Here is a 24,553-nt window from a genome sequence, read left to right as displayed (position 1 = left end):
TTTACTTTCAAATCTGTCTGGTCTGGCAAAATTATTTCCCTTTATGTGATGTGAGCTGAACTCAGAATTTTTCTGCTAATTTGTATCCAATGGATTGGGTAAAACAAATCAATAAAAGTACATTTGTGAAGTACAAATCAACATTAAGTCAATTGTTGCATAGTCTATAACTATTGACTGATGTACATTTGAGGACTGTTTGCTTGTTTTAGATGGTGAGTTTACTTTTGGCTAAAGGGGCAAATATTAATGCCTTCGACAAAAGGGACCGAAGAGCTTTACATTGGGCAGCATACAAGGGTAAGAGAGTTTTGTTTTTTCTTGTTAGCAAAATGTCTGTAATATGATTGGCAATAAGTAGTAACAGTCATAATAATTACAATACTCAAGATCTTCCCTTAATTTAATAAGCATATTTGAATTTCTTCTGCTGTTTGATATATTCTTCTAATGCTGATGTTTGATAATTTATTTCTGTTTGTATTTTAGGGTGAAATAAATCCCTTTAAAGGTTTACATCATATTTTAAGGAGAAAATGTTAAATGTCTTTAAATTAAAAATAATATTTGCTCACTGTTCATTTGAATATTTTTAAAATATTTCAGACTTAAGTGGTTTTTCAACTCTTGTATGGTTCAGAGTTCATGTAGTGATAAACAAAATATGCATTAGAGCCATTGCAGGTATCAGTGAAACTTTCTGTAGAGACCTCAGCATCTTCCTTCGCAGAAAGGCAGACTCAGTCTTACCAGTAAGGACAACCAGTATTAAATTGTACAAACTGATGCTCATGAAACAGATGACGCTACACATAGTCTTCAAGCAGAAAGGAAAATCAAAATGTATTAGTCATATGATACAGATATATAATTTATCCAAAAAACCCCGAAAAAGAATTAAAGCAAAAATGACCCAAGACATTATATCTGGGCCAAGATGAAGTTGATGTATGTTATCAAAAAGAACCCTCAAGGATACTGACTTTGAAAAAAAATCACGATTTTTTCAAACTACAGTATGTTGAAATCACAAGTAGAAAAGTTTCTTTGCACTGAATCATATCCATAATTTATACCGGAGAGAGTGTGTAATTTATTATGTATAGAACTTCATCTTATAAGATTGACTAAGGAAACTATTCTTTAGAAATGTTGCTTTCAATTAGTTAGCTCTCTTGATCAGGAATCCATGTGTTTTGCTGAAAGATCTTCCCCTTTGGTGACTTACAAAAGACTTCTCTATATGTTAGCTGAAAGGCAAAAATGTGTAAAATATGGAAAAAGATCAAGGTCATTAGTATATGAAGCTCATCTCTTAGATTTAACAACCATATTCTGCTGCACAAAGACTTTTGCTCTTAATTGATGCTTTCTTTTGCAAAGCTTTGTAGGCGAGTCTACTGAAAATGGTTGGGACAGTTTTTGAAGAAATTACTGATATTAGTTTGATGTTGTCAATATGCAGTGATGCTGGTTCAGGAACTTCAGTTTGCAGAAATGCAAGATGATTTATCTATAGAGGCAGACAATCTTAAAAATGAGCGTGGGTCCATTGTTCAAAAATATCTTCCAGTATGTGTAATATTAAAATAAATTTGTTTCCTCCTGTACTTCTAAGTCGAATGTGTGGTTTTCTGCTTTAATTGTAATATTTAGTTTCTTTTAGTTCCTCGTAGCGTCCAACTTTCAACATCCCAGCCTGTCAATATTTTTTTAAAAAAAATTCAAAATGAAAGTTTTTTCCCACAGAGAATTCCAAAACCTTATTTGAAATCTTTGTAACTTTCAAAAGTCAAAATTTTAATTAGCCTTTTGCTGCCTATTAAAACAAATTAAATCCTTAAGCTTGTATTTAAAATTTATTTTGGTAAGGATCGAAGGAAACTTGCCTGGGTTTTTTTTTCAGATTTGCCAATCCAGTGGTTCCTTATAACTGAAGAGCAGTTAGCAAGTGATTTTTAAAAGTGATTAGCAAAGGAAGTATGAGAACCCTATTTTAAAGTTGGCAACCATGGTTTGAGAAGGTGGCTATTCCCTTCTCTCCCGAATCTCTAAACCAGTGTTTCTCAAACTTGGCGACTTTAAGTCCTGTGGACTTCAACTCCCAGAATCCCCCAGCCAGCATAGCTGGCTGGGGAATTCTGGGAGTTGAAGTCCACAGGACTTAAAGTTGCCAAGTTTGAGAAACACTGCTCTAAACCCACTGGAGATTGCTGTCTTGCGAACTCCTTGCAAGGAACAGCTGTAGTGATCACTTGTCATCAACTCCAAAGCCTTTTCTTGTCCAGAAAGAAATTACAAAGAGCTGATCTACTTGGTGGCATTTTATTTTGCTGTGCTTCTTGGCTCCACGTTTAGTGGAGCTGTCTTTAGTTCACCATTTCTTCCCCGGAAATCCAAAAACTCAGAACTCTCAGTCATCATCTTTAAATACTGCTGTTTGTGGGATATTTGAAAAGGGGATTACTAACTAATCATAAGCATCAATAGAGTTAACAGTTAGGAAAAAGAAAATATATTAACATTTATTTACTGTACTGTGAAATTCAACAGAAACCAATACAGTTCTAGGCTGCATCAACAGAGGGGTAGAATCAAGATCACATGAAGTGTTAATACCACTCTATAATGCCTTGGAAAGACCACATTTGGAATACTGCATCCAGTTTTGGTCGCTATGATGTAAAAAAGATGCTGAGACTCTAGAAAGAGTGCAGAGAAGAGCAACAAAGATGATTAGGGGACTGGAGACTAAAACATATGAAGAACAGTTGCAGGATCTGGGTACGTCTAGCTTAATGAAAAGAAAAGGACTAGGGAAGACATGATAGTTGTGTCCAATATCTCAGGGGCTGCCACAAAGGAGAGGAAGTCAAGCTATTTTCCAAAGCACCTGAAGGCAGGCAAGAAGCAATGGGTGGAAACTAATCAAAGAGAGAAGCAACTTAGAACTAAGGAGAAATTTCCTGACAGAACAATTAATTAGTAGAACAACTTGCCTCCAGAAGTTATGAAAGCTCCAACACTGGAAGTTTTTAAGAAGATGTTGGATAACCATTTGTCTGAAATGGTATAGGGTTTCCTGCCTAAGCAGTGGGTTGGACTAGAAGACCTCCAAGGTCCCTTCCAACTCAGTTATTCTATTTTATTCAAAAACAATTATCACATATTAATGACCCTTTTTTGTAATCTTTTCTTTCGCTGCCATATATATGATGGTAGCTTGATTATTATGAAAACAGTAATTCACAGCATAACAATTTACCTGTTTAATAACAGAAAAAGGTGAACTAATTAGCATTCACATTTTAAAAAGCCTTCTCATAAGACCTTCCCTGTGAAAGTGAAACACAATTGGAGTAATTACATTAGATTAGAAGAAGTATAAAGAAAAAAATACAGTTCCTTAAAAATAGCTATTCATGTTCCTTTATCTAACTGAAAAAATGCAACTTTTGAATTGTCTTAAAAATGCAAGTAAGCCCAAAATAGAATACAGTGGAATTAAAATAATTTTGTTTTTTAAAAAGGGAAATGATTTATGTGAAGATCTCTTCAGTATTGGATTTTCTTTAAAATGTCTGTTGTTGCTTTCCCTTTTCTTTTTTCAAAGGGCTAAAGATAACTTGAAGGGTTATAGGTGTGTGTGTGTGTGTGTGTTACAATTAACCTTTCATCTCAGATACATTAATTGGTTTTATTGTCCTGTCCAGGAAATACAGTCATCCAGGATTTTTTATATGCATCATATAAAATTAGATCTCTCACCTTCCTTCACTTGTCTAAAACACACACATTAACAATTGTCTAATGAATGAGTATCTTTTGTTTGAGACTGAGTTATGAACCTAGAGTGGCATACCAACAATGAGAGCCATATTAAATTGCACTGCCAAGATAGACAAGAAATACTACATTTTCCTTGTCTTTTTTTAGGCCACTTGGAAGTTGTTTCATTATTGATCAGTCATGGGGCTGAAGTGACATGTAAAGATAAGAAAGGTTACACTCCACTTCATGCTGCTGCATCCAGTGGCCAGATCGGCATAGTGAAACACTTGCTCAATCTTGGTGTGGAGGTAAGAAGTTGTTAATATTACTTTTAACATTGAATTGTTCTAAATCCTGACTGTTTAAGCTTTAATTCTTGTATATAAAAGGAATGCATGGGCACCTTTTTAAAAAGTGTGCTATCTTTGACAAGATGGACGAACCATTCTTTGGATTATAAATTATTTTAATTATTATGGATAATGATATTATCTGTGGAGCCATGGTGGAGCAATGGTTAGAATGTAGTATTGCAGGGTAATTCTGCTGACTGCTAGCAGTTCGACAGGTTGAATCTCACTGGCTCAAGGTTGACCCAGATTGTTGGGGGGCAATATGTTGATTCTATAAACTGTTGAGAGAGGGCTATAAAGCACTATGAAGCGGTATATAAGTCTAAGTGTTATTGTTATTGCTATATTAATATGGCATAGTTGTTGAGAGTAACAGCCACAAATGTAATTCTCCAACTTCCTTTGTCCCTTGATATAATAATAAAATATACCATATGGAAGTACCACTGAAGCATGTGATGAACAACAGACCATATCCACTTATACTGAAATGAGGATAATTGCTCCTATGTGATTGGATAAATTTTCTTCATTGTCTCCCTTAATTTATTAGATAAATAATCAGTTTCAACATTGACAGCTTTAACCTAGATAACTATACTATTTTTTTTCCTTTTCCTTCTTTTTCTGTTTTTCTTTTTATACCACCAACACATGTCCAAGTTTGAATGAATCTAAGCAAAGATTTTTACAATATCCAAGATTTTTGTGCAAACCTAAAAGCCTGGGAAAGATGCAATTTCTTGAAAAAATGCAATCCTTTTCTTTTTTTAAAAGAAAAATCTTGTTATTTTTATTTACAGTTTTTTTTACTTGGAGGAGCTCAAAACCGTTTGTAACAGAACAATAAGACATATTAAATAAAGCCATCAAAGATCCAACCAAGATACCTTAAAACAATAACAATATAACAATTAAGGTTCTTTTTAAATTTAAAATGCAGTCAAGCCCTGGGATTATCATATAAATGCTAGAGCAAAAATTCCAATGTTGTCCTAAACATTGCGTAAAGAAGACTACATGGGACCCAGTCATATTTCCTTTGGAACAAAGTTCATACAGTTGGAATAGAGTGGATATGCAGCATAGTATCTGTCTCTCTTTAAGTGACAGCGTATTTTCCCAGGATTGTGCTTTAAAAAGTCAAAAGTTTATATTCTTCATACTATAAAGTATGTTTTTAGAACTGGGTCCATAGTTTTGCAAGCTCGCATTATCTCCCCTGCTTAAATCCAAATTAAAATAATCTCATTGAGCTTCTTCTAGGCCTACTTTAAATGAATGGCCACATTTCCACTGTTTCGTTTGTTGGATGATAGTTCTCCTAATCTCAGAGTTTGATATCAATATCATAAGAATAAGTTCAGGAGCATACACCCTTGTGGAGGGCATAACTTTTTTTTTTATTTCTTCATAAAATTGAATGATTAAATTTTGTAGCCACAGGAGGGAAATCATTTAAGTTGATTTTTTTTCCATATGTTTTATGTAGTCATGTGATATTTAGACATTTTGTTGTGTAATACAATTTTTCTTGAAGAAATGCATTACATTCTATTTGAAATATTAAGGACCATTTTATCCTTACTAGAACCTCTTTTCCTTTTACACAAACTTGTAAGGCATAGTTAGTATTTTATAGTTATAACAGTTAGATTATATTTTGTTAATTAATAACAAACCCTGTGTTGCAAATCTCCAGCTAAGTCAACAGGCAATGTTTTCTTCTAGTGTGCTAAAAAGAGCCGGAAGGCAATACTTTTTTTTCTTTTTCCTCTTCTACCCCATACTCTCTCCTCTTCCCTTTTCCCTCCCCAGTTTCCTATTATTTTTATTTTCCTTTGTATTTTATGTTCTGATATACTAATTAAAAAATTGAAACAACACACAACGAGGCATGGGCTAGGCAAAACTAATGCCTTAATGAGAGTGATTTCATGTGATCTTTTGCTATTGCAGATTGATGAAATGAACATCTATGGAAATACTGCCCTTCATATTGCTTGTTATAATGGGCAGGATTCTGTGGCTAATGAGCTGATAGACTACGGAGCTAACGTCAATCAGCCTAATAACAGTGGATTCACTCCCCTCCATTTTGCTGCTGCTTCTACTCACGGGGCCCTTTGTCTGGAACTACTTGTGAATAATGGGGCAGATGTAAACATTCAGGTAAAATTATAGGTTCCACATCTCCTCCTTTTGATTTCCATTTCTTACATCTTTAAACAGTAGATAAATGGAATGGAGATCAGGTAAGTGAAGGTTATGTGTTACACCTACACATTTAAATGCTGAGCTTTGAGGCATGCCTGTAAAATACAGAGTCCGTTTCTTTTCTGAACAGCATGGGAGGCATGACTATTGAAGGAGGAAAAAAAATCATGATTATTGAATTTTTAACTTTCTAATTCAGACATATTCTTTCTGTGCAAAAATTGCTTGGGATGGATAACTGTTACATTAAAGTCGCTCTGGACAGCAAGATGGGCAACATAAATTTAATAGGTGAATAATAAATAGATACAAATTTACATGGAGAACAAAGAAAAATGAGGCAGCATCCTTCACATGGTTCAGAGGTGAAGAATTGAAGGGCTGTTAAGAGCTTCTCTTAAATACTGCCATCATTAAGCATGTTGCCCATTATAGGTATTCTATATATCACAAATGGGATCAGAAACAAAATGTTCCTTTCTTGCCTTAGCAGGCAAGGTTCCTTCCATCCCTTAGCAGGATTACTTCTAACTACAATACTGTAGCCTGAAAATGGAGGCATATGTTTCTTCTCCCCATCTTTTCTTGCAATATTACTTAGAAGGTTGACAACCATTTCTGAATCTTTTTGTTTTATAATATCACTAGACAATTTAGAGTTGGGGACAGGGGTGGGATCCTACCGGTTTAACAAGCAGTTAGCTGTATGTGCGTGTGCGTGCAGTTTACAGAAAACTCACTTTCCGCATTACTGCTGGCGAGGAAAGCAGCTGAGGTGAGGCAATCCACTCTACCGCGCCAGTCAGCTGGGATCTGGAAAAGGAAATATAGGTGAGTATAGCACAGGCGTGGGCAGACCCTCTTCAAAGTCGGAGGAACCAGTTCACTCCCAGCTGATAGTCGGAGCTACCGGTTCATCCGAAGCGGTAGAATCCCACCCCTGGTTGGGGAGAAAAAGTAAGGTTTGTGGGGAAAATGTGATTCCTTAGGCTACTGCTATGCTGTCTCTTCTTAGAAGAGTATGTTAATTTCTTCTTACCCATCTGTTCTCTATATTTTAAATGTTTTCAGAACATGAACCCAGTTATTGAACAATTCCCAAAGGCCTGATCAAGAGACAAGCACAGTGTAAAAAAATGTTATTCTGTTCTATAAATGCTTAGAAGCTCACCGAGTCATAAATGTTAAGATGCTTTGAATATTATTTTAATTGATAAAAATCCTTCTTTCTGTTTATTTAGGAAGTGTCCAATGTTGCCATTTTACGTCTAAACATGGGGCATCAAGAGCACCTTAAAGGAAATAGACACTTCACTACCAATAGGTGTGATCTGTCCTATGTTTGTGTTTTTGTTTGACAGAGTAAAGACGGGAAAAGCCCACTGCATATGACAGCTGTACATGGGAGGTTTACGCGGTCACAAACTCTCATTCAGAATGGTAAGCTAGTATTTTTAATATTGTATCATTTTAAAGCATCTTTACTAATTTTGTCAAGTTTTAATCTTTAATTTTTTTAGAAAATGAACAGTTGTATATTTTCTTTCTTTCGGATATACAGTCCAAAAGAAACAAGAGTGAAAAATAGAACAATTTAAATGTTATTGTAACTTATTTCTTTATTTGTAGTCAGAGACAACTGAAATGACTAGGGAGAGAAATAATAAAATGAACTTAACTAGAATCTATACTTAATTAAGACATCAGCAGGGTAAAATAGTAAACCACAGCAATGGAAATTGAGCAAAAATTAGCAACCCTTCTAGAGATTGTCAAAGACCCACTAGATAGAGGGAGGAGAGAATATTGTCTATAAGGTTAGGATTAGGGTTAGGCATTTTTAGTTTCTTGTTATTTTTTTAACGTTCATTGAGTTTGCAGACCATTGCAGAACATCTCCAAAGAAGATATATAATAAGCAGGGCACAGTTGGAATATCCATAAATCTGGTGTAAGACAACTATTTTTTGATGGCTCTGTTATATGGAGAAGTTCTCATGATTAAATTTATATGTTGGTTCATCTCTGACAAAGTTTCCAAAATGAATGTGGTGGATATAGAAATCTAAGGTTATAATGTCAGGAAAATACTAGAAAAAATATTTTTAGTGAAACTAAAAATTCTGGCATATGCAGGTTTGCTACCAAAAATAGTACTGCCCTGAGTTCTTTCCATTTGCCATCATATCATTAATAAGGTTCATTTCAGATCATGATGTTCTCATTAAGAAAGTCTTTGTTTCTACTTGAATGCTGTCCAAGCTGTTAGGATGACAAATTATCAGAAAGATAGTACAAACTGGAAACAGTTTTAGCCCTAAGTCCTAATAATATCTACTGCCTTTCACCAAGGAAATGCTTAAATCTAAGTAAAAATTTTGCAGCATGTTTCGGTTTGGTATTGATCAATGAAATTACCTTAATCAGGTAAGAAATATTTGGACCATGGGGAAATAGTAGAAATAATATATTTGACATATATTGTAGATATGGATACATTCACACATGGATATCAGTTTAAAAGGAAATACAGCCAAAAAATCACAGTGAGAATTTAGTCCACTATATAGTTTATTATTATGAATGACCCAGAAAATCTACATCAAACACCCTGGGTGGGAGAATATTTCTCTCTCTTTCTCATTCTCTTTAGCTTTTTGTCATCCTGTTCTATTCAGAGAAGGAATAGATTGCTCTTATCAGAAGTCTGAACTCACCCTTAAGAAAAAAAATTAGTCCTCTTATATTGTTCTAAATATTGTTCTTAGTTTTAGTAACATTTTTAATTATTAAAATATTGAGGATGGCAGGGACCTACAGCTCCCTGCTCAAAATCTTTCTTCGGTTTCATGTGGAACCAAATTGTGTAATAAAAATGCAATAATCCCATTATAGTTTAAATATAACTGACAAAGCACTAAAAATATTAGCAAGCCAGAAGCAGACTAATGAATTTCTGAATTTCATTAGCAAAATGTTAGCAAAAAGAAAAGAAAATATACATTGGACAATATCAGTTGGCTAAAAATTCATGGGAAATTCTGAAGATGAGCTCATTTATTTGTTAGATTTACATACTGGTAAATTAATTAGAGAAACTTCTAGATTGGGTTTCCGCAAAATGCGTGCCTAAGTAAAAATGGAGATGGGTAGGACCAAAATCCGTGTTATAGAAACTTTTATTGATTCAAATTCACTTTTGAACTTACTGTCTTACAAGTTCTGCCTTTATAATGTATGTTGTAAAACGTAAGAATTCCAAATATGCACTTAGTTGAACAGGTGAAAATTTACAAGTATTTAAGGGTAATATTTTGTACTACCTCTAAATGCAGGACACACATGCAACATGTTGTTCAAAATGCACAGAAATTGTCAACATCCCTGAAAACATTCTAAAAGTGCATAATTCATGTTGCTGCAATAAAAATATTTTTGGCTGGGGTTAAGGCACAACTTCTGTGCAAAAGCCGAGGTGGATTCCCATAAACTTCTTCACTACCTTGGAAAAGATACAACCTAACTCTTAAGGAAGGTATTTGAAGGCCAAATGTGGTTTTTGCTGTAAGACGAGCCTAACCTAACCTGTGACTCTTATTTGGACATGCATCCTGTCATATTGATTCAAACTATTACCCCCCCCCTTTGTCTTGGCACTCTTGATTTCAATTGATAATTTTGTTTCATTTAAGTAAGATATTGTATAAGAAATTAAAATGCCACAGCTTTTCATCTGATAGAATTGTCTTATTTTCTTCTTTTTGAATTGGTCAAGCCCTTCATTGATGGAATTTGGTACTTTATAGTTCATAATGTTCAGGGAGCCCAACGTGCCTTAACGTGTTATGGTGATCAGGCCATCATATTAAGTCACAAAGTGTTCTATTTGTGTGGGTTTGTTAAGGCTTGTTAGCAGTTTTTGTGTACCAATATCAAAGTTGTATGATAATGTACTTTGGTTGCCCTTTCAGGATATATAGCACTATATCTAATAGTGTAGAATTTCTTGATTAGTAATATATGGTATAGTGATTCCATATAAATTCATTGCTAATGTTTTCATATTTCTATCTCAAATAATATATTGCAAATAGTGAAAATACAGTTGTGTTATATTTTCTACTGGCTGTATAGGTGAAATTCTCTAATCCTTGCAAATAATGTGTTAGTTTTTCCATTAAATTGCACTTGATCCTTACATAATATTTTCATATTGAAATGACATATACAGGAGGTGAAATTGACTGTGTTGATAAGGATGGCAACACGCCCCTCCATGTGGCTGCAAGATATGGACATGAACTTTTGATTAATACCTTAATAACCAGTGGAGCTGATGCTGCCAAGTAAGTTGCTGAAGAAGTAATATTTCAAATTGTAAAATTATATCATTAATTTTAGAGTGCATCATCACTTTGGATTGGGAAGATGGCCTATTTAGCAATGAGTTGATAATATTTTGTAAATATTTAAGGTGGATTAATGATTGCTGGACCCTTTTTAATTTGTTAAACCCATTCATTCTGTATGACATCAATAGCTTTGACTGAAGTCCATAGCAAGACAGGATCAACAAATAGTTTACAGTTATAATTAATACAATAAATTTCTATTTCAACTTTTACCATTTCTATACCTAATATTATAATATGATTGGATTGTACAACTCAGAACTATTGCTATATTTTCTTTCTGGTTAAAAAAATACCATAAATGGTTATTATTTGTTTAGATACAGAAAGAAGGTTTAGAAGGATATGATCTACAATATTTTGGGCTTATTTCCTATATGAATTTTAATCCATTACTTTTCTAACTGCTGAAGATAGAAATGAGCATCAATGAGAAAAAAGGTTTCAGCAATCCAGGTTATCCGCTCAAAATTTATATTTCATGCTTCAATGACCTGTATGTTGATCAAATAAAACACCTCTGTCAGTGCCTGAGATGTCCAGTGAAGTGAGAATCCGGTGTGGACTCATTAGGTAGACATCAATGTCAGGATGGGATAATATATCTGGGACCTAAAATGAACATTTGAATTGTTCTTTGTCAAGATCATTTTGTGTCCTTCCAGATTGGCATCCAGAAGCAGAAGATTTGCAAATATAATGCTTGAAGAAGTAAAGTCGAAGGGCATTATCTGAGATAATTACGTGTAGGGGGATGAAGGAGTAAATAATTAAATTTGACTTATTTATATTCAGATAGGAAATTTTTAAGACGTAACCTGGACATTGTATAATGTTCTAATGAATCCCAGTAGATTATTCCTGTACTTTTACAATCTGTCTGATAACATATTTGTATGACAGGGAGATTACAAATTGGTTCTGGAAGAGATTGCTATTTAGTAAGCAGGAAATATTTGTAAAGCTTTTCCATATATCACTAGAAAACATACTGCCATTTTATCACTCTGAAATAAATCCAAATTTCCCTGTAGCAAATAGATTTAGAAGAGAGACATATACGGAGAGAGGTGTTTACAAACTTTATTTGAAGAAATGTTTATATCAGAGGTTTGTTTGTTTTGCAGAAGTGGCATCCATCGCATGTTTCCTTTACACTTGGCAGCACTTAATGCACATGCTGACTGCTGTAGGAAGTTGCTTTCATCAGGTAAGCAAAGGCAAAAGAATGTAAAACTAACCTCGTGAATGTGTCACTAATGTATGTCCGCATACTTAGCAACTCAAGGACTTACATTTTGTTTCAAACACATGCTGTTGTATGGTTATATGTGCAAATCTATGTGTTCCTATTTGACTGTATATACACTCCTGTTTTATGCATTGTCTGTGTTTAAAGCATGCTGGATGCTGTCCCCTTTAATGACCATAAAGAATGGTCATTTGAGCACCTGTTATAGGATATTGTATGATTTCTGGAGGAAAAGAGGGAGTAATTTTTGTCATTTGCTGTTCTTTCTGCGGAACCTTGCAAAATCTACAGGCAGGGAGGACAAGGTGGAGAGCAACTCTATAGGTCTTGGTTGTGGGTGGAGGAACACCGCTGCAACATTGAACAAGCCTTTGTTAAACTGAAATCCTTTCTATGAATCAAAGGAGATTTTTGTTTATGAAACAACCACCTGATTACCTGGTAATAAGCTGGCTCTTTCTCAATAATTTGCCAGAATGTAAACCAGGTTTGTTTACATTTTGGTTCTTAGTTCTTCTCACCACCAGGAATTACTACATTCCCAGCTGCTTCTGCTTATCTCAAGCAAATGACAATGGCTTCTGTCAGTCAAAATAAGGTTAACTTTACATTCAAACCCAAACTTGCAAAGTTTGAGAGGACTCATAATGTATTTACAATTCTGGCTTGTTAGAGGATTTGCAAATTTCACCACCAATGGTAAGCTTTCTATGGCTGGTATGTCTCTGATAATTTTTCCATTCTGGCTTATAGGTTTCAAGATAGGAATATCTGTGAAGTATGTACTAGCTTACTTGACTGTTACCTTTAATAAACCAAATGTCAGTGTTCCAAGTATCATGCAGAATTAAATCAGAGTCCAAGGCAAAACTTTCCTTAAAGTTCCGATTTAATAGGTCAGACATCTTAGCACATCTGTGGAATTCCAACTCTGATTTGCTTCCTGGAATTCCACCCAGTTGAAAGTTCATGATCTTATGCCCACACCCATAAATCCATCACATGGTCCAATCTTCTTCTTCCACTCTGGCATTTCCACCCCGCTGGTTTCGGTCAGGTGTCAAGGTGCGGAGACAAAAGATGACCTTGGGCTTCTAGAAAGAATGACAACAACACATTCCACACATCTACTCCTTTCTATTCCCCCCTCCCAACTACTGCACTAATGAAACAGCATAGGAAAATAATAGAAAGTGTGGCAGGCCAAAGATCCTAAAATGAACATAACTACAGGCCTGACACCAAAATTCTTAACAAATCTTGTTTATTAGTAAGCCAATAGAATCTACTTTAAAATAGACATATGTAAGGCTGTTCCTTTTTTGGTACAAGATAAAATGTAATGCATTATATAAACAGGAAATCAATCAGTTTGTCCCCTTTTGTAGCCTTCACTTGTTTTGTTACCATATGCTTTGTTGAGAGTTTAATCTTATGTTGAATTTCTAATTTCAATATCACTTGGTTTTTATTATTGACTTGTGTGACACTCTGCAGTCCTATAGAAATACATAAATAGTAAACTAGATTAAAGGAAGCTACATACATTTATTTTTTGTCTCATAAATATTTTTGATGTCATAAATTAGGGCAATTTAATTCGACTGTATAGGAAAACCAAACTTACAGCAAGCAATGCTCAGAGACGCTATGTGCAATTTTTCATCACCGTTTTTGATGAACAAGAAGAGAGACATCAGAACTAAAGGCTGTTTTCATTATCCAAGACCAATATGCTAGTCTTTGATTTTGAAATATCAGTTTCCCGTAATATGGGCTATTCCAATTGCTTAACTATTTGCTCTCCAAAATTAGTGAAGCAGCTGTCCCTCGCTCTGGCCTACCAACTAGGCCTTGTTCTTCACTGGGCAAAACCTACCATCAGTTCTAATCTTTACAAGAGCCTTTCTGTACAGGGAGCATCTGTTATTTTGTCCATTAATGTTAAATCAGTACAATATGGCCAAGGAATGATAATGGAAGCTGCTTTTACAAGTACATTTTTAGACTTTTTTAGTAAGATAGTCATTGATTGCATTTTCAAATGCCCAATATTAGAGCAGTTGTATTCTCTGAATGGATGTGATTGCAGAAGTATGGGAGAACTATGATGAGTCTCTTTAATCTCTTAGTTCGTTATCTTTGTCATCGTCATTATACTAAACAAACGTTAAATTTAAATTTAGAGCCATAGAACATCTTAACTGAGGCTCAGTTCTTTTTTTATTAGTCACTTCAAATAATTCATGACCATGGCCATTTTCCATTGCTCCATCTCTATATGGCAGAAGCCCCCCTCAACTTCTGGTGAAGGAATGAGATGGGGATAATGCAGATAAAGGAGTAGACAGAACTCAATTCGACATCCTTGTGAATTCACTATCTGTTGCCTTAAGGGAATTGATAATCATTTCTCCTTTTTTGCAATTTCACAGAGATGATCCACCCCCTCCTTAATTGTGGATTTTATTAGGTTCTTGCTGCAGTAAAAAAATGTGCTGCTCTTCATACAAAATATCTGTCCTTCTCTATAAAGTGATTATTTCCTGTTCCCGTGCAAAATCTGAAGCCATTAGTCAATAAAAACTCTCTTTGATGCGTGCTGAGGCAATTCTTGTGACTTCCTCATTTTCCTCACAGAGCTCTCTGCCTTCATGCCTGCTGTCACTTCTCTTGAAAGTCTCCTCCTGAAATGCCTGCTGCATGATTTAAATACTTCAATAGCAATGGGGTGGATGTGAAAATAGATTCTCTTTGACTTTATGGTTCTTTTTTTTTTTCTGTAGCGGCCAAGCTTGAACAGCCACTGTCCGTTTCCATAACAACCTCTTGCTGACTACAGTTGTGTCTTCATTCTGATTTTTTTTTTCTGACTAACTGATTTTTCTGTCTCTGCAATGTTTCTTGCGGTTTAACTAGGACAAAAGTATAGCATAGTGTCCTTGTTTAGTAATGAGCACGTGCTGTCTGCAGGCTTTGATATAGACACCCCAGATAAATTTGGAAGGACGTGCCTCCATGCTGCTGCTGCAGGAGGGTGAGTAGTTTTGAAATTACAACTGCAATAGATATATGTAATTTTAGGTCTGTGGTTTCCCTGCAATTTTTTCCCCCCAAAGAGAAACAGCAAAATTACACAAAAACTACTGTAATTTATGAGGCCCCTGTTTTGTGTGGAATGTATGAGTGTGCACACATATACACAAACCTCACTTTAGAAAACAAAAATGCTTTTTGCACATGACAAACTATGTTTGTTTTGCTTCAGTTAAGTAGATACCACTGTTCCCCTATCACAGACTAGGCTTCCTTGCCCTCAACTGGTTTTTCTTCCTTTTTTGGTCATTGTATTCCTAACCCATCACACAAGCACAGTTTATCGTGTTGAAAACCCTATCTGTAAAGATGAATATTTACAAATTAATGGCAGGTTCTGGCTCTTGCATAAACTGCTTTGATGGGCCAAGTGTTGTGGGAACAGATCAGAAGAAGAGATATGAGGCCCAAATTGAGTCACTTCTCTTTTGCCCCTTTTTATCCACTGACATGTTGGGGCATTATGCGATCCTTCCCAGGGCCTAGGGGCCATTTCTCTTTACCATTTAATAGGGCAGATTTCCCCTTACCCAGAGACAAGAGTTGCCATTCCAGTGTATTGCAAGGAATCGGCTACTGTGCCATAAAGGAAAAGCAGGACAGGGACAGTGTGTTCACATCCATTCCTATACTGAGCCAGAATTCTTTCAGGTTTCTACACTTGCAAATTTGAATTAGCCCAGATAGCAGTAAACACACACATACACACAAACACCCTAAATGGACATGCATTCAACGATAAAAGTTATATTCTAGGTTTGTTTACTTTCTCTCCTAAATGGGTAGGATTTCTCTTTCTTGAACATTCAGGCTAGACCAGACAAGCCCATACTTTGTTCTTTAATATAGGCCAAATTGTAAATTACTGTCCTGGAAAACAGAGTTGCTAGACAGGAAAGAAAATAAACACTCATAGTTCCTCAGCCAGATCACTCCTTTTAATAGAGTGCGCCTACCGTTGTATCCAAGGCAAGCTATAAAAAGGAAGGGTGAACCTCTACCATTCTAAAATTTATGCATCTGAAGACTTGTTTTAAGGGATGAGAGAGGGAAAAGCAGGCCACAGACTTCATGGACTGCACAGTAACACAGTTCTTCCAGCCAAGAGCTTGACTGAAGAAGAATATGAACTTAATTCCTTTAGTTACACTTGAAATAGCCGATGCATCAAATTTATTTCAAGGTTTCTTAGCTCATTCAAGACATTTCTCAGCAGAATGTTCCTCTGGACTTTATAAATGTATTGAAATGATCCAGAGCTGTGCTTTTTTATTCTTGGTCTTTTATACTGTTCCCATTCATCACAGTAGGAGTGTGCAGGATAACTTCATGTCAAAGGGATCTTGAACAAATTAAGCAGTGTTAAAATGAATTGAGTGCAATGGTTCTTTCTGACTGAGATTAAATTTAATTTAAAAAGAATGCTCTTGGTATTCACATTTTTAACTAAGAATTGTCTAAAGGTTCAGGGAAAAAATTCTTTAAGGGTATGTATCATAACTCTGAACATGGCTGGTAGGTATTGGTAATATAGAACAGAGCACTCAGTAGATCTGGGGAGGATCAAAGTGGAAGGTCTGTTCTCTAGCCAGGACAGAAAGAATAGTGAGACTAAGGGACTTCCTTCCTTGAGCTATTCAGCAAGACATGTCCTTCCATATATGTGAAGGAAACAAGATATTTGAGCTGCAGGTCAGCTCCTTCCTATTCCTGCCTTGCTTTCATCGCAATAAGCATACTTAGGGCTCCTCTAGATTGAAGCTGTTGTATGCTGGCCACATGAGAGGACAAGTTTGCTGTAATAGTTAAGGTATGGGCCTAGAAATCAAGGAACTGATTCTAATCCCACTTTAGGCATGAAATCCCACAAGGTTGCTGTTATGGGCAAAGAAGGAAGGGAAAGGAGTATTATGTATTGCACTGCCTTGAGTTTTAAACTAATAAAGACCAGATAAAAATACATCAATAATAAATAAAAATGCTAAACATTAAGATGTTAAGATTCAGCTGTGAACTACTAACATCTGCTTCTAGAGTTATATTGCTAAATGCATTTTAACTGGAATTAAACTTCTTTGAATTTTGGTGAGGTGTTCTCCTAAGTAGACAGATTTGCTTATGTTGCATCTATCAATGAGATTTAAGTACTATTTTTAAAAATAAAAATACCATTCTGGTTTGAAAACCTGAATGTATCTGGAAGGTGCCAGGCTGGAAAAGGCTGATCTAACAAATGATGGATTCTTATCTTAAAAATAAAGTGCTTTACTGTCATAGCAACCTTGACAGGTGTATATCCACAAATTATTATTATTATTATTATTATTATTATTATTATTATTATTATTATTATTATTATTATTATTATTATTATTATTATTATTATTATTATTGTTAAGTAGCTACTCCATTGTTTCAAGCAAAACAACCCAGCGTCCATTATGTTCAATCAGTTCTGAATGTGCAGTGAGTAGAGACTATGAAGTTAAGCCTTTACAGTACTGGTTTAAATACACTCAGATTATTTTTGGAATGTCTTTACCTTTGCACTTGGTAACTTTCATACCACTATATCACGGAGAGGAGAAAAGTTAGAATGTTTGAGTACAGCAGTGAGTCAACATTTGGCCAGTCATAAAATACAGTAATAAAATATTTTTTTCAGAGAGTTGAATTAAAATAATATGCGATACACATTTTTGTCATGATGTGCATGTCCATCCCCCAGTAGAAGGCTTTTTTTGCCAATTTTAAGATTGTCAAAAAGCCAATGGAAATATGTATTTGGTATATTTGTATCATATCAACTTCAATACTTTTAGAACATATCATTTTATGATTGATAAAGCTTTTGAACAGTTTAATTAGAAATTAGCAAGTCTACCTTAATAAGTGAAGCAAGATTTCTGTTTTTAATAGTGCAGAGCTGTTACATAAATTTAGAAACTGCTTTCAGTTTGAGCCAAATACTTTTTAACCTTGTACAGACAGCAATTAAGACAGCATATTGGGTTCCCTGTGTGGAAATTTTCACATGATTGTTTCCTTGGAAAATGCTTGATTAGATTTGTAATGCCCAAGTCAGAGGCTCACATAGAAAGGTGTGGATTCTGAATCCTTCTTTTCCAAGGACTGATTGCATTGTCACCTAAAATGAGCACTGGTACATTCTGATAAAGGCTTTGTGAACAATTCCTATACATGCTAACTAGTACAAATGAGGTTTTAGAGTTTGAGGAAGACATGCTTACACACTGTTTTCTCACTTAATTTCATTTTTATTTATTAAATTTGTTTGATGCCCATCTTACCGTGAGGTGACTGGGTGGTTTACAATGATAAAAAGAAAAAAAACCAATGCAACACCATGTATCCAATAAGAATAAAACACTACAAAAATACAAATTAGCTATAACTAAGAAATGGGGAGGGAGGGAGGGCATAGGATGAATGAGGGAGAAATGGGATCTGTTATTAATCTATCAACCACCTCCAGTGTGATGTTGCCCTATTGGCCAACTGGCAGAGCCAGGTCTTCAAAGTCTTGCATGAAGGTCAGGAGGGTAGGAACCAACCTCACTCCAAAGGAATAGATGTTCAAAAGGGACCCCATCTTCTCCTGGACCCCATCAACTGGAATTCCCTGACTGACAGGGCCTTCAGCATGCCTCCTCTGCCAGCACGGGGTGGGTGGGTGGGTGGGTGGGTGGGCCAATCCAATTGGGATTAGATGTTTCCCGAAGTAACCTGGACCCATGTCATGAAGGACTAATTGTTAGTGTTTTACTCATATTTTATCTTGTACTTTGTTCTTCCCAGTTCCTAAATGGATAACCATGATTTTTAAAAAAACTTTAGACTTTTTTTCTCATCAACACTATTTTACTTTATTTATGCATCCTTTCCTTTCTGTATCTTTTCAGCAATGTTGAGTGTGTGAAACTCTTGCAGAGCAGTGGAGCAGATGTAAATAAAAAAGACAAATATGGAAGGTTTGTAACTTACAAAAACTTCAAAAATCAATGTGGAAGTCTAGATCTTAGTTTCATGATACTGGAATTAACTGAGCAGGATTAAGAGCTCATGCTTGGCTGCCAAACTTCATCTTTGGAAAACATGTAATACAATTCTTAATACCAATAAGTTTCTGGCAAGAACAAGAATATTACATAGGATTTCAGACAAGGCTGCTATTGCTCAGTGGCTTATCCTTCTTCATTTGTGGGATTAGCACTGAATTCAGATGTGAACATTCTCAGTTTGTAATCTTTTTGTCTTTTCCCATCATTTTTCTGTCATATTTTATTCTGAGGAAATCTGTCAGGGAGGGAAAAAATATAATGTTTGCACTGTATCTTTTGACTGATAATGCAAGAGACCTCTGTTTGGCAACAGAGAAATAGGTTGTTTTCAGACTGGGAATCCATTAAAGGATATAGGTTAACTAGTCCTAGTCTTTCCCCTCCTCTCCTCTCATGTCCCCCCCCTCCCCTCCTAAGTAAAAGTTTGAGATTGTATAATAACAACGGCAATAATAAATTTACTTATACTATACCAACTAGGTGAAGTGAGAACATAACAAGATAGAATTAAGACTCAGACATATGACAGCAATGGCTATGTTTATTACGGTATGAGCTTACAACTTCCTTCATAGGAAAGTATAGGATTATACTTTCCTGTCCAAAGTATAATCCTAAAAGAGACAGATGCATGTTAGATCAATGGTATATTATTTCCCCTTTCCTAATAAGATTTACAAATAATTTAGTTCAGGGGTGGGTTCCAGCTTCTGCTACTGCCGGTTCGCTCAGGGATGCGCTTTGGGCACGCATGTGCTTCATGCGCGCTATGCATGCATGCACAATAGTTTTAAAATGTGCATGCGCAGAAGCAAAAAACAAAATGGCTCATAGAAATGGTTCGGGGGTGTGGCAGACCGAGGTTCTATCTACTCAGCCGAACCGGGCCGAACCGGTAGGAACCCACCTCTGGTTTAGTTCTATATCATTTTTACTAGAATTCATCTGTATGGCTGCCCAGAAATAACAATTCAGTATAAAAAGAGTAAGTGTAGAATAGACCATTGCTCTGACTGTCATTATTTAAGTATCTGAATCAGAGTTGTTTTAAAAAGTACCTTTCTTCTAGTCACTCTGAGTTATCCCTTGTATTTCTGCACTTTAACCAAGCAACTTTTAGACATCTGGAAGAGGAAACAATGCACTTACCCTACGTTCTGAAAGTATTTTCCCCCTAAATTAAATCATTAATTTTTCACTGGGCATGTAGTAAAGGCCATATAAGTATCTTGTTTTCTAACTACAGTAATGACAACAGCGTAAGTATCTATCTGTACAATATTTTCCTTTGTAACAAATCTTACTTATTTTTACAATAAGCCAGTGATTTATTATGGTTTATTCTTTGTTTATAGTTAGCTGAATAGCACCTCCTATTTGTTTGTTCACTTCTTAGCCATTTCTTGTGTACTTATTTCAAATCTTCACTGGAAAAAGAAAGAATATGTTCTGCATTCAATTAAATACTGCTGTTGTATCTCGAAATGGATTCTCCCTATAGTAATGTTGCTGTCAGAAACAGTTAACATAATCATATCCTGTTTCTCAAGTATTTGCCTTGGCTAATACGTTTCTATTTATTTTTCAGGACACCTTTGCACTATGCAGCTGCAAATTGTCATTTTCAATGTATTGAGATGCTGGTAACCGCGGGGGCCAATATTAATGAAACTGATGACTGGGGACGAACAGCTTTACATTATGCTGCAGCCTCAGACATGGACAGAAAGTAAACAAGCTTATTTGTATTCCTTGTTTCTAATTCATTGCTAAGTTGGTGTCATTTCCGTTCTCTTCATCCAGCAATCTCATTTAAGCAAAAACTCTCCTTTGAATCAAACACCTCTTTAATGTCCCAGCTGCTAGAATTGCTTTCAGTAACTACCTGCTCCTCCATATTTGCAATTGCATTGTTTCTTCCAGGTTGCTGATTTCTGCGTGAACCAGTTTCAACTTCTTTATATTTTACTCCCTTATTTGTATTTATCTTGCTACTGGTTTTCACGTGGGTAGATGCGGTATATAAATGTTTTGTCTGCTTTCCAAAGTGTTAGAAAGACTACTGAACAAAAACAAAAAAAGAAAAAAAAGAGCTGCTTTTTTTTGTCCAGTTGCTCAAAACTCCTATTGACTGGCATTCTTAAGGCTTTTCCCCCTGAATATTGAATTTTCTTGAATTAGAGGAGATATTCAGAAAACTCTTATCATATAAGATGTAAAATAGCATTACGTTTCAAGCAATGGGATGAAAGTTTGGAAGGAGCATGACATTACAATGGAGTTAAAATATCTTCTTTATATTCTTAATGCTCCTGATCCCTGTGATTGAATCTCTAAATTTTCTTTTAGTCTGAGTGAATGTTGAAATTATAAGCATGTTGTGTTCCACTATGCTAGAATATTTCTGGCTTTGATGCTCATTTCGTAATGTAGTTCTTTATATCAGATGCATAAGATTTCTAGCAAAAAATATTCTTTAAAATGATAACCTTAAATGAAGTATTTTTCTATAAACTAGTTCTCAAAACATAAATATCCTATAATATGTGAAACAATTTCATCAAATTCTGAAGAAATAGTTTTCCTTTATGACGAAACTTAGGGAATAGAGAAAATTTATAATTTCATGCATTGAAGGAGTAAATATGTATATTGACACCATTTGCAAATATGGACAGCTGCATACAGTCTCTTCTGTCCTTATAAACTTAACTGTTTTTGGTATCTGTATCTGATTTATAGTTACATGCAGGCGGTTTGCCATGTTAAGGTATCAAATATACCTTACAAAATGAACCTTTACTTAATTAAGTATGCCTTAAGAAAAATACTTAGTCTACCCTAAATATATTGTGAAAGGAGTTTTGGCTTCAGTTAAAAGAACAATTCTACCATAGTAAGTGGATGAGTAGTATAGTCATGTGTTCTTTATTCTTCCCTAGTTTCATTAGCCAAGATCCCAATATTCTTTCCTATGCTGATGTGAAGTATTCTCCAACCTCCTAAAGGACCTAACAAACCTATCTTTTTATCCCAATGTCAGCAGAACTTTACTGAACAAACACGCACACATCTTGGCATATATACAGCCACATAGACATATGTATATCTATACCACATGTGTGAGTGCACACATATTGTTAATTAGAAAACTGGAATTGGGAAGAATCTTCTGGGGCTCAGCCAAGATTTGTGCTTATGAAACAGAATAGATTCATGATTTGATCATATTTAAATAATGATAAACTTCATGCACTTTTGCCTCTGTTCTGAGAGCAAGTAAGAATATCTTGAACTCTGGGGAAAGGCTATAATTGAATAGCTGATTTCTTTGGAGCTATAAATTCCCATACAGTTGAAGTAAAAAAAAACCTAGGATCATCTCTCCCATTGGTAGCTGAGTTCAATATAATTTAAACATTAAGATCATAAAAATTCCCTGGTGGATCATACTACTGTGTGCCATCAAATTCATGACCTTTTCTCCATTGGAAAAATGTTTAAATCATGATAAAAAGATTTATTTGAAAAGTGTGTGCCTGAAGGCAGAGAATTATGATGAATGACTGAGTCAACCTCACTCCCCCTTAGTTTTCATTATTGAAAAATAAAGTCATGCATTAAAAAAATACCTAGTTTAGCATAATATTACTTGGAGCTGTCTTGATAAAAAGATTGATTTAGAAAAAAATAGCTGTTGTACTTCTAAGAGCTACACTGTTGTGCAAACAGTGACCTTGAAGGAACATATACAGTATTAATTAAACTTTTAAGGATGATGGGAGAACTGGTTTAGTAATGAGAATAATAATGTGTATTAACCAGATATACAACCAGTCAACATTTAAAAATTCCATGTTACATCATTTTCCAAGCAGTTTGGGTAGATTTGTGAAATCTAATGAAATAATGTCTCACGTATCCATGATATTTATTTGTATTGTCTTTTGAAGGTAATATTATGTGTGAAATTATTTATAATGCTTTAAACCATCAATCAAAGCCCATTTCCACATATTGCAAATTTTCTATTTGCGTGTACAGTTGTACATGTTAATTAAAATACCACCTATATTTCTATAATTGCTTGTATTTATTCTCCATCACTGTGAATACACACATGTGGTGTTTGGCCATTTAGATATTTTTTTTTATTATTTTCAGTATTGTTTTTGTTTTAAAATTAAAAATTAACAAATCAATTTCAGAAGAATTTAAACGGACCACAATGTTTTCGTTGAACATTTGAGAGAAACTATGGCAATGTTTTCTTACGGTTGTTATCTCATTTGTTGGTTACAAGTTAAATGGATATATAAAAGATTTCTGCATTGAAGAAGAATATGACTATAATAATGGGCAAACTGACATCATCATCAGGATGAATTGATAATGTAATGCATTGCTATGATAGCAATTATGAAGCTGTAGGCCTCATGCCTCTTTCAGTGAATCAGATCTTAGTTTGTGCTTGCATAAGAAATGGTGTGTGGATTTAGAGAGGAGGAAACTATGACTGTCATTGTTATTTGCTCTGATCAGCCATTGTGTGTCTTTCATTATACAGGTAGTCCTTGACTTACGACCATAATTGAGCCTAAAATTTCCATTGCTAAGTGAGAAGTTTGTTTTGCTCCATTTTATGACTTTTCTTGCCACATGTGTTAAGTGATCCACTGCAGTTCTTAAATTAGTAACATGGTTGTTAAGTGAGTCTTTGCTTGCCAGAAGTTCGCAAAAGATGATCACATGACCTCAGGACACTGCAACTGTGCTAAATATGATCCAGTAGCCAAGTATCCAAATGTAAAGCACATGACCATGGGGATGCTGCAACAGTTGTAAATGTGAAAAATGGTCATAAGTCACTTTTTTCAGTGCCCTTGTAACTTTGAATGGTCACTAAATGAGCTGTTGTAAGTCGAGGACTACCCGTACTTTTGCCAATGGGAAAATAATGTCTTTAAAATTGACTAATACTTTTATACCCTAGTATTCCCAACAACTTTTTTTATTACTCCACTGTCTTCTGATATTGGTGTCACAGCTAACACCACTTCATATTGTTCCTACATTGAATTAGACATGATTGCAATTTCTGCCACTGCAGAAGCCTTTTAGGAAGAGTCTAGATTGGATAAAATTGCGGAGAAGTTGAAAACATAAGTAGTATTTGTGTAGAGTATCCAATAAAACATTCCTTCTAGATGGGATACACTACTTTCTCCATGGAAATATGGCGCTTCATGGAGACTTTTATCTTTGAAATTATATAGCTGAACCGATATTTAGGACGAGGTTGGAATTGGTGAGGAAAACTGTATCTAGCCAAGATGAGCTGAAATGATAAATATCAGAAAGCAGTTATAA

At 35.0% G+C, this 24,553-nt stretch overlaps 1 protein-coding gene across 8 annotated transcripts in view; it reads left to right on the top strand.

The window, feature by feature from the left end:
• Positions 1-24,553, top strand: part of ANKRD44 (ankyrin repeat domain 44) — a 151,848-nt gene that overhangs the window by 90,301 nt on the left and 36,994 nt on the right. For 5 of the 8 annotated variants that reach the window (XM_081936487.1, XM_081936492.1, XM_081936489.1 and 2 more), the window contains exons 6-14: positions 213-300; positions 3,937-4,079; positions 6,084-6,296; positions 7,703-7,781; positions 10,573-10,687; positions 11,881-11,963; positions 14,925-15,042; positions 19,025-19,093; positions 20,772-20,912. In XM_081936487.1, the coding sequence (XP_081792613.1) occupies positions 213-300; positions 3,937-4,079; positions 6,084-6,296; positions 7,703-7,781; positions 10,573-10,687; positions 11,881-11,963; positions 14,925-15,042; positions 19,025-19,093; positions 20,772-20,912 (1,049 nt within the window). The remainder of the gene's footprint in view (positions 1-212; positions 301-3,936; positions 4,080-6,083; positions 6,297-7,702; positions 7,782-10,572; positions 10,688-11,880; positions 11,964-14,924; positions 15,043-19,024; positions 19,094-20,771; positions 20,913-24,553) is intronic. The other 3 variants (XM_081936488.1, XM_081936490.1, XM_081936486.1) reach the window with 1 other exon arrangement.

This window comes from Natrix helvetica (assembly GCF_964273705.1).
Source record: "Natrix helvetica genome assembly, chromosome: 1".
In the NCBI taxonomy this organism is placed as follows: Eukaryota; Metazoa; Chordata; class Lepidosauria; order Squamata; family Natricidae; genus Natrix; species Natrix helvetica.
The sequence above is the reverse complement of the archived record's forward strand: the minus strand, read 5'-3'. Positions and strand labels throughout refer to the sequence as shown.